Here is an 11,427-nt window from a genome sequence, read left to right as displayed (position 1 = left end):
CACCGAAGCCGCAAAGAGAAGTGGGGCTGGGTATAGAGGACACCAGGTATGCACGGAGACTTTTTCGCCGCCCATCCCTTCCCTAGCAACGAGCTATCGAGTCCTCTTCAACCACAGAAGCAACAAGCATGCCAAGGGGCTGGAGCTAAAGAACTGTCCAGCACGGAACAAATGACCCTGTGCATCACGCTCATTACACCACCCTAATTATTTTCTTTTTCAAACATATTATCATAAGAGAAAGCAAAGGAAGTTTTAAAGATTTCTGTCCTCAAAAGAAAACCTGATTTCCATTAACTTGCTTACGAAAGAAATTACAGTTTTCAAAAATAGTTGGAGTTGTATCACACCCTCCCTTCTCAGAGCTACACACATCATGCTAAGCGAGCATCATGCCCAGCTCGCTTAGGAGTCAGCTCCAGGTATGCCCCAAGTACACACCACCACCAAACCTCAATGCTGGAGCTTTAGGTTCTGAAGTTCCAAATAGTGCTAAAGAGAGTGTTCACAGACAGGGAGAAAGCTTAGCTCCCCAGGGACATGGCACACCATCGCTAACTGAAGCAAGTGGGGAAAATACGACAGAAGAGACAGAAAATTTGAAATTCATAGATACTGGGGAGAGGGGTTAAAGTAAACTTAAACTGGCAACACTCTACTAAGAGATGAAACATGACTTGCCCATACAAGAGTACTGTGACATTTTGAAAACTATTTTTATTTCAAGCATTCTTGAGGAAGGCCAGGAATCAGTAACAGAAAATAGAGGCATTCAGATTTCTCGCTCAATAAATAGAATCCTTAAGTGACATTTTCCTGAAATCAAACTAACTTGTCTGGTGCCACTAGTACAACACAGAAGACTGAAGCTGTGGTTATGGCGGGTATGAGCTCCCTTCGTCCTCCCCTTTATGTTTTGTATAATCTTCTGCTGGTAGAACAGGACATTTCCAGCCAAGGAAGACACACACATGTACGTGGGAGATGCATTCAAACAGTGCAGCCAGACAATTTCTCCAGTGGTACAACATCAATTTAGAAATACATACATTGTTAACTGCTTTCATGTAGATGCAGTATTTAAGTACAAAGTGGAGACACATCAGCAAATTTGACCATGGTGGAGCTTCAGCACAAGTTCAGTCAAGTTCTGGATCTTCAGCTGATGTATAAAGACATGCAGGGAAAGGTGAGGAAGAGGATATGAAAGAATAAATGGAGAAATATTCAGGATCTGCAAGCTGCTCAAGTGGGAAATATTACCTCTGACAAGTAGATACAACCAAGTTTCCTGCTTTTCCTTAATCTTTTCTCACACTTTTATTGTTAAATGAGGTGACAGCTGTCACTCCCTTTCTCTACAAGGAAGTGTCCAGCCTTATGCACGCCTCATAATTGACAGAGGTTGCTCTTTATAATTAATTATGATTTGTTTATCTCTACATACATAAATATTTCCAACACCACTAACAGAAACATCAAATCACTGCTTACCAGTGCTAGTTATACATCTTCTCAGTCTACCACAAACCACACACACCCTTCCTCCAGCATGTTTGAATCAGTTCTGTAGTGAAATGTTCTTTTTTCTGTAGTCCCAAATTCCTAAATTAGTCTAGCTGAGGGGAAGAATAAAGCCTGGTTTCAGGAGAAAAGAAGGAAAGTTGTGCACCTCTGGATGAGTGAATAGGAAAGACAGATGAAGATTTTTACCATCTGAGGTTGTAAAGAGACTGGGTGCAATTTTGACTGAGGGTGAAGGCAGAAGGAGGCAGCTAAGACACATAACAAACACCATTCCCTGTAGGTGAGCATCACTGCCTGCTTCTGTGGCAATAGCCTGGATCCTGATACAAGTGAATGGAATACCACAGCCTGAAGCTCACACCCCATAGTGACAGATGCCTCTGGTCTCCACTCTCAATCTCTTTATACCACACTTGAAGATGTACTGACAAAATGTAAATCCCAAATGGCTTCAGAAAATTACCTTTTTCCATACACAAAATTATCTCAATTTTGATCATTATTACGTGGTCAGAGAGGTTGATATCAGAGGGCAGTGTTGGGGGGAAGGTGGCCAAAGATGTATACCAAAAAATCTACAGTGGTTTCTTTCTTCCAGGTTATCCCTCACATTTAAAATCCTTGGTGGCCAACTGAAGTCCTTCCATAGTGGAGTTAAAGCGAGAAGTTTCTGAAATAAAAAAAAGAAAAAAGAGAGAAGAGGTCTGCTGAAGTTCCACAACAGCACGGGCGGCAAAAAGACTTAATAGATAATCCAGCCCTCAGACTGCAAAGAGTCTGTCCAATGTTTTTTAAAGTTTCTAATACTCTTGGTTTCTAATTTTTTTCTAAAATTTATAATACTGTTGGTTATTTTTTAAAAAGTTAAAAAGAATAGAGAGGATGTAGACAATGGAAAGCAAAGGAAAAATAAAAGAATGCAAGGAGAGTGGAAAAGGAAGATAAGAACTTGGATGTCAAAACTAGAGGCAGTAAGGACCTTACCACCTCAAAGCTGAAAAATAAGGATAAGAGTAACACAGTGGATTATTTTCCTCTACAGGTCACAAACCCTATATAATGAACAGCTGTTCAACCAATACCACCATAGTACAGGTACATCTCAATTTTTTTGTTACAATGTGAATTGGTTCCCCTGTTACATGCACTCAGGACCTCACAGGCTTTCATGTTACAGAGTTAGCGTGAGGCACCGGCACAACCCAATTGTTGCTCTTTCCTGAGAGCTCCAGCAACATTACTGTGGGCAGCACTTATTCCCCCAGGTAATTAGACTCTCTATTGAATGATTTTTTTGAGCCAGGTGTTCCTGATAAGCACTGTAAAAGGCAGGTGAGGTTTTCTGGTCACAATTCTGTGTACTTTTTCATGCTTCATTTTGTTTAATATTAGTGGTTAAATGTCAAAGGACAGATAAGTTTTTTCACTATTATCTGTGTATCAAAGTAGCAACTGGAAGAAGTTTGACCATGGGATGATATTTTCTGTGACAATACTGGAAGACTGCTTTAGTCTGCTTTGTATCCTTCAGATTAATTTTTTTTCATTTTAGCCAAAAACCAGTCCTGCCTGTCCCAGCTGTATACTCCTGCTTTTTTGCCCATGTCCTGCTAATCTCATGGGCTTTAGGACAATTTGTTTCAGTTCCATAGTCCAGACCAAAAACTTTTTGGATGTCTTCATGCATTAGATGTTAGAGCTGAACTGCCTCACTCAGAAGCATCACAGCCAGCAAAGGGAAGTGCTGGGAATAGCACAGTTAGGGAAAGGAGGAGTGATAACACGGAGTACCTAGAGATTTGTCCCATTAAAACCACATTCTTCAGGGCTGTTGCGGAGGAAGTATTCCTGCAGGGAGATAGTGGCTGCTGTACTTGAAAAAAACATGTCAGCTTCTGCTTTGCTGTAGCCCTGCAAATAAATGCTTGAACAGACACATTTGAATTGCACTGGCATCTGTGAGTCCTGGTCTAAGGAGAACTTCTAGGCACCAAAATAATGCTGTTTTCACTGATCTCGACATTTCTCAAACTGGGAACTCTTGCTTAATCTCCAGAACAAATACTGATGTGCTGCCAATGCTTCAATAAGGACCTCTCACAAAAACTTGAGATTAACCCTGTGTTTTCACAGAGGAACACTGTTCACCCTCCCATTGGAATACAAACACCCTTAGACAACATGAATACAGAAGCAAGTTAATCTGGCTAACAGAATAAGTTGCACTTGGCCAGTAATGCTCAGTTTGCTTTCCAATCTAAAGGGACCAAAATTATCATATTAGCTCTTCCTTGATTTTCTATGATTTTAAAATCTTTCTGGTAGGATTGTTTCATTTTTCCTAGTTTTTTATTTCCCCCCTGACATTTGAAGGAATGAAATCCATTTCAACATTTACAGTTGTTTATTTGAACAGTTTCACAGCCACTCTGGGACATCATTATTGGCAAGTCTGCTTTAATCAGGAACCAGAGGGGAATTATTTTGTGGTGAGGCAAGACAACCTTATCTCTCAAAGCCAGGAGCACCATTGATCAGGAAAACTCACCTGTTTTTTACAATGCCTGCATGCAGACATTGTGGAAGCACTAGAATACTCACGTGGGTTCTGCATTACCCCGTATCCTGTGCCTGACAGTGAGCATGAGCCGACTGAAAACCCTAAGACATGCTTCTTCCTTTCCACATACTTTTCTTGGTTTAATTCTTTTAACATCCTAAATTTGTAAAAGCTTAAAAGAGTCCTCAACCTGAAGGGTTTGGTTGCAGAATACATGGCCCCTGATATCAGAGCTGACTGCTGCCCAGACAGGACAACCTGCACATCCTATCCTCCTATCTGCAGCAGCACGACCTCATCTGCTCCCTTGCCCCAGCCTTGGCACTGAGCTGGACCTTACAGCAGCTTATCTAAATGCCTCAGTCCAGCAGGAAAGTATTGATTTGTTTGCTGTGGGGTTAGTGAGTTAAAATGATAGCCTTCGTGTCAGCCAGCAAGTGCTGGAGCTGCTATCTGGAGCAGGGCTGGGAGGAAGGGCACTTCACACTTTGGGCAGCAGTCACCCATTGCATCAGCCTGGTCTGAGATGGCAGATCCCAACTTCACAGCAGCCTAAACCTATCCTCTCCCTCCAACAGCCTTCAGGAATTTCCCTGACTCATTTCAGATGCCGAACTAAAACAAAGCAAAACAACAACCTCCAACATAAAACTCCAGCTATATCTCCCCATTCCAGCATAGATGTCAGTGAGCAAGCCCTGCAGAGACAGTGCAAGGCCTTTATATAAGCCCAAAACTGATGAGGAATCTTCTGTGGCAAAGTCTGCATTGCTCTCATTCTATATTCCATAGAACTAACACAAGCTGACACAGTAGAGCGTTAGACTGCAAGACAACATAACAAACAGGGGTTTCCTGGCAGCAGACAGCAGCTGGGTCACAAACACACAGGGCTCTGGGTCATTTCTGCTGCGCTCATGACAAGCAGGAGAGGAAGACTGAAACAATTTTTGGAGTAGCAGAGCGGACAGACAAAGGGAGTAAATCTGATGGGAAAAAACAGTTTGTTGGATTCAGCAACCATATAAAGGTACAGACAATAAGGCAGGATAATTTGCTAGCATGTGTCTTTCCTTTCTTGAAGCACAAAAGGAAAAAGTTTTATATTTCACCATTTTCTCCCAGGAAGCGAACACAGCTCTTCACATCTGTTTCTTTAGCATATAAATATTTAATCAATAACCTGGACATTTCTGGATAATAGTTTAGGATACAAACCCACACAGACATCCAGTCAGGACCATAAGCCAAAATTCTGCCTCTAGAGTGTTCATATTGCAATATTATAAATAAGTAGTTTCTAAAAATTGATAGCAGGTGTAGGCCTAAGTATTTTGTGAAAATATTTTTTATTTGTTTACCCAATATTGTAATATCTGATTATTTAAGAGGAAAATACTGTTACCAGATGTTCTTGATGTTATTAATGATCTGTGCTGAGAGCACCCTGCAAGACTGGTGCTTTCTGGCCCACGTGGTTCACAAAAATCTCCCTCATCTTCTTACATTGGTACCAGCTGGTACCAGCTAATCAGCCTGCAATGTCATTTTTGTCATCAATGACATATCATCAAATCAAACCCCATTCAAGAGGTTTCAATTCCAACCCAAAGTATTCAGCTACTTCTCCGCTGACATGAACATCCACTGTGAAAACTTCCGTGTTTATAACAGTTCCAACACAGTGCACGCCCACCTCCTTGACTCCTGTTCCAGCCATCGACTGGAGGCATGGTCAGGTCAGGCACAGGGCACCAGGTGACAAAGACCCCCTGACCAAACCCCATGTGGATGATATTCCACCAGTCTTGTGATGTCTGGATGGGAACAATTTAAGCCTCAGGATATGGAATCTTTTTCTGGCTCAGTTTGCTCATGGTGCAAGTTATTCTCTATGCACCTCTGTTTATTTGTTTAAAAACCACAGATTAATCCATTTTCCATTTTGGAACAAACAACTGATGGCAAATGATAGAGAAGTTAATCTAGCATTTTCCTGCTGGAACCCATAATCCTTCCTTTTTATCTCATTCTTCCCAGAATATCTCTCATAAACAAACGAAAGAAACTTTGCCAAGTTACCAAGGGTTCAAAAATTCATGAGATAAGGAAGAACATGATAGAATACTTTGTCACACCAAATGAAAACATTAATGAAAATTAAACACTTCAATATATGGAGTCTTACTATTCCAGTGACCTCTTGCTACTGTTTCTCCACTGAAAAGCAGAACTGCCACTTCTTCATAATTTGGTGAAATACTGTTTTATTATTCATAGAGTTATTTTCATAATTAGACCCTTAATGGAGCCAGCATTACTCTCCATGCTGAAAAGACAAGAAAAGTAGGACTGTGATGACTCACAACAGATTGCCACAGCAACCAAAATGGGAATAAATTCCACCTCTTAGGCATCCTACCCTGCTGCTTTCACTCCACCACACATGTTTTAGATTTCAGAAGAAAAAATAAAATCATATGGCTTTAACAACAAAATACTGCCTTCTCTTTTCCCCATTCAGGCTTGAAAGAAACAAAATCCAAACAATCCTCAACCCTAATTCAGTTAAAACCCAAGTAAATTGGAGGATACTAAATGCACCTTAAAATTATAACAAACAATATTCTTTAGATATTTGGTCAAATATAATAAAAGAGTGAAACATTCACAAGGTGACTGATTACCTGTTTTTTCATGCAGAATTTAAGACAGTCATTCATGACTGATGAAATGCAGCATCCAGACAGCCACTGCAGGTTATGATGTTCTCCTCTATCACATCTTGACATAGCTCCATGTCTGATAGTGTTTCAGAAGAATCTTGATTACCTTGGTGATTTTTATTTAGATCTTCAATATTAATAACATCATCTAAAAATAAAGAAATTACAAACTGTAGCCAAAACCACCTGAAATTACCTTACATAGTCTGTCATTTCTGTTGTGCCAGGATAAGAGTATTTCTAGAACAAGCTTGTATTTTATAAGAATCCTCTTGATTTTTGCCTCCTAAATGGCCTATAAAATAAATGAAATCTTTCTATTTGTCTCTCATAAGGGGTGGGGAGTGAGAGACAACACCCATGCATGTGTGTCTATTCCCACTCTTACGCCGCCTCTCCAAAAGCAGCCTTTCTTCTAAAACAGAGAAACTTCTCTCCTATTTTAGACAGCCAATTCTACCAGCTTTCAGGGAACTACTGTTGTGTATTTTTAAACTTGTTACAGAGCCTGCAAAATTGTAGTGCATTAATATGGAAATCATGGAAAAAGACAACAAACAACCTTATCCCATAACCTCCACACTGCAGGAATTAATGCATGCAGAAGTCCCTGATGTCTCTCACTGCCCAGGTGTGTGACCTCAAGTGCTGTTTGACAGCTGCTGAACATGAGCCAGCTGAAGGCCAATGGCATCCTGGCCAATGGCACATTATCAGCAATAGTGTGGCCAGCAGGACCAGGGCGATTGTCCCTCTGTACTCAGCACTGGTGAGGCCACACCTCAAGTTCTGGGTTCAGTTTTTGGCCACTCACTATAAAAAGACACTGGGGTGCTGGAGCATGTCCAGAGAAGGGCAGTGGAGCTGGGGAAGGGTCTGGAGCACGAATCTGAAGAGGAGCAACTGAGGGAGCTGGGGGTGTTTAGCCTGGAGAAAAGAAAGACTCGGGGGGACCTTATTGCTCTCTACAACTGCCTGAAGGAGGGTGTAGCCCAGTGGGGGTTGGTCTCTTTTCCCAGGTAACAAATGACAGGACAAGAGGAAATGGCCTCAGGTTGCACTGGGGAGGCTTAGATTGGATATTAGGAAAAATTTATTCACAAAGGGTGGCTGGGCATTGGAACAGGGTCCCCAAGAAATAGTGAAATCATCATCTCCCAAAGAGTTCAAAAACAGGTAGATGTGGCACTGAGGGACAGACTTGGGCAATGCTGGGTTAATGGTTGGGTCAGTGATCTTATAGACCTTTTCCAACCTAAATAATTCCATGGTTCTATTATTATGCTGCCAACTTTTAGTGATAATGAAGTTTAATTAACTTGAAGATACTCAACCTTTCAAGGAAGTAAAGTCTCAAGAAAGACTATATCATGCTAAACAGCATTTTGATCTAGACTGGATAAACTTGAGCTAATTACTGGAATATTTCAATGTAGGAAACGTTATAAGGCAGTTTTAGCCCTTAGATGAGGAAAAATGAAGCAATCATAGCTCTGTGGACCATGGACATGATCAATGGCAGCATAAATTCATTTATCCCATCATCATGCTTTTGCATGAAGAGGAGTGTTAGCACTCATTGGTATTGAAAAACCCTTTGATAAGAAGAATTTTATACAGTTTGTGTATCACAGAATAGACTTACTAGTCAAGCCATCTTCATTCTGCAATCCGTTTGTTTTCTGTTTTTCCTAAAATAGATAACGATAGTCCAGCAAAAAGAAAGTATGTGACAAGAGATGTTATTTTGGGCAAGAAAAAAGTCCATGCTCTATTTTTATAATTACTAGTTCATTGTAATCAGGACTTTCCTGATTTCCACTACCGGACAAGGAAAAAAAGTAATTTGTTAGTTAACACTTTCCAGCTAGACAAAGAGAATTAATTTGCCCACAGTCATCCAGAATAACTTCTCTGCTGCAGCTCTAGCAGAGGTGATGGAGGATGAGATCTGCTCAGATGATGAGAGGAAACTATAAGACAGAAAACATCTGAATGATGGTACCTTGTACTTAATGAGCATAGGTCAGATCAAGACATAGGTATCAAAGTTTTTTCACCCTTTTTTAACTAGTAGTTACTCACACTTCTGAAGTTGATCTTTTAAAACCTGAATCCTACCATGCCAATGAGCTGGTTTTAGAAAAACTCAGAGGAGGACAAAATACATCTGTCTCCTGATTGTGGATATTAAAGCAAATTTACGAACAAAGAACTGAAGAATTCCCCTTTGCACCTGAAATATTGGAAAGCTTTCCAAAATCCCCTAAAATTCATACCTCCACAGAGGTCTTCCACAGTAAATAGATCATCTTTGAAACTTTCCAGTCAAGGGGAACTATATAATCATCTGGCAACAAGGATTCTGCAGAAGAAAATATTTTTTGCAGTTGAGTGTTCAGATCTCTCTACAGCCAAAATATATCACTGAATTACGATTTTTGCACGTTATTTATATATATATATATTTTTTTTTTTAAAGCAGATATTTAAATGAGCCAGCAGTAAAATCAGAATTCAGAATTTCTGGACTCTAATGCCAGTGCACAAGAGGGCAAAGAGCTGGAAGGAGATTTGAGTTTCAGTTCTTTATTTAGACAAAGACTTTCCTACCATACTTTCATTTCCCACACATACTCCCATAAAAGTAGGCACGCACAAGAAAAAAAAAAGTTTTCAGCCATTAAATTAAAATAAATTGAACTTAACTGACAACCTTTAAAATTTAAAATGCTTGATTATTAAAATTTGTGCACTATCAGTAGAGAAGGTGTTTCCTAAAATGTTTTAACTGTAACACTGTTTAAGAAGCTGAAAAGAGGTTCTTTATAGGAAATCTGTCTGAAATATATTCTGGTTTTATATAAGAATCATACAAGCAAGACATGTAATTAAGTCTTCCATTTATAAATAAAGACATTTATTTACCAAAAATTTCCCCTCCAAAATAATTTCAGTAAAGATTGACTGCAATTCCAAGTGTTGTAAACTAATACCACTCAAATGTGTGCTTCAATAAATAGTTGCCTGTCAATGTACTGTATACCACAAAAATAAAGCAGGACAACTTTCGGAATTGTAGGAAAATAATAACAAAGGAGAACATGGTCAGTCAGGCACAGTTCTGGTGGGAAAACTCCAGCAGTCATCAATCACAAGACGGCAGTGCTTCAGAGAGATATTGGGGTGGATTTGTATTTCTTGAAGATTATTTCCAAAGGAAACTCACCTAAGCTCCAGAAAATGTCACTTGTTACTGTCTCAGAAAAGGACATTTGGTTCACTAACCTATTGAGTGTTTCTGAATGCCTTGTTATTCCTTTTCTTTCTTGGAAGATGCCTGTTTTCAAGTCACAGCCAACTCCCTCTAGGATTATGAAATTTAAGATCACAAATACAAAAATTAATCAAGTTTGGAGAAGAAACATGTTTTGTATGTAACAGCTGAGGACATCAGCAATACTTCTTTGCTTAATTTCAGGTCTACATGGCAAGTTCTTTGGTGTGTGGTGCCAGATTTAGGTAAAGCAGTACTTTAGGTCCCCCTTTAGGGACCTAAAGCCAAGTAATGCTTCCTGTGATTTGCATCACTGTTCTGGCATTGCCATTAACTTTAAAAAAAACCAAAGAATCCTGAAGTCAGTTTGAGCAGATAAAATGACATAAGCTGCTCCTCAGCTGTCAGATTAAAATTTTCATATGACAATTCATGCTTAACTTTAAATTCTACTGAAAAAAACAAATGTAAAAGTATATTGAAAAGCTGTCCTGTGTTTTTTAATTCTGTTTGTTGGCTAAATGCTAGTTTCGCCACTAAATTTGGACCCAAGAAGCTGAAAAACACTATGCACAGGAAATATGGCTCTTTCAGCAGATGTTCTAGGGTAACTTTCAAACAAAACTCTGTTGTTTTCACTGGTTACAGCTCTGTGGGATTACATAAGCCTGCAGTATACTGGGAAACGATGTCTGGCACACTCAGTTCCTTTGAGGACTGCTCATCTTTTACCTGCTAACTTAAAAGTATTAAACTGAAAGTACAAAAATAAGACATCTGGAGCTCTGGAAGGCAAGTATACAACACTGGGACACTTATTAATCAGGCACACTTAAAAAGAAGACATTCACTATCAGAACACATCTTGCAAGTTTGATATTCAATTTCAAACTAAATTAGATTTTGGGGAAGTTTTTCAACAGCATCTAAGCCACATAAGAGTATGTGAAGATTCTATTGTAATAAAAAAGAATGTTACTATCTGGAATAGAAAAGCAAACATGCAGCCTTTATATAAGTGCACGCATTTTGTACCACATTTTCATTCAGTTCCATAATCATCACAGTGAAGTCTTACTGAGTAGGATGTATTAAAACACCATTTAGTTCTGTAATCAACACAGAAAAGTCTTACTAGGATATATTAAAAACTCAGCAAGCATTTCATGTTTGGATTTAAAGTTAGTCAATTTTTGTTACTAAAAAGACTGCAAATACAAGGCCAAACCAAAAGCACCTTTGACAGAGACTGAGGATTTTAGGTACAAACGAAAAAACTATCACCAAAATAGCAGTGATTTGTTTCAACAGCATTAATATTTAACTAAGACCTGCAA

The 11,427-nt window shown here is 39.3% G+C and overlaps 1 protein-coding gene across 7 annotated transcripts in view; it reads right to left on the bottom strand.

The window, feature by feature from the left end:
- Positions 1–1,032: 1,032 nt before the first annotated feature.
- Positions 1,033–11,427, bottom strand: part of LOC137468920 (uncharacterized) — a 25,647-nt gene continuing 15,252 nt past the window's right edge. For all 7 annotated transcript variants that reach the window (XM_068181150.1, XM_068181149.1, XM_068181151.1 and 4 more), the window contains 4 exons: positions 9,093–9,178; positions 8,459–8,504; positions 6,775–6,961; positions 1,033–2,197 (listed from right to left, as the gene is read on the bottom strand). In XM_068181150.1, the coding sequence (XP_068037251.1) occupies positions 6,807–6,961; positions 8,459–8,504; positions 9,093–9,178 (287 nt within the window). In that variant the 3' untranslated portion in view covers positions 1,033–2,197; positions 6,775–6,806. The remainder of the gene's footprint in view (positions 2,198–6,774; positions 6,962–8,458; positions 8,505–9,092; positions 9,179–11,427) is intronic.

This window comes from Anomalospiza imberbis, chromosome 2, assembly GCF_031753505.1.
Source record: "Anomalospiza imberbis isolate Cuckoo-Finch-1a 21T00152 chromosome 2, ASM3175350v1, whole genome shotgun sequence".
Classification (NCBI taxonomy): domain Eukaryota; kingdom Metazoa; phylum Chordata; class Aves; order Passeriformes; family Viduidae; genus Anomalospiza; species Anomalospiza imberbis.
This window is presented reverse-complemented; position numbering and strand designations above follow the sequence as displayed.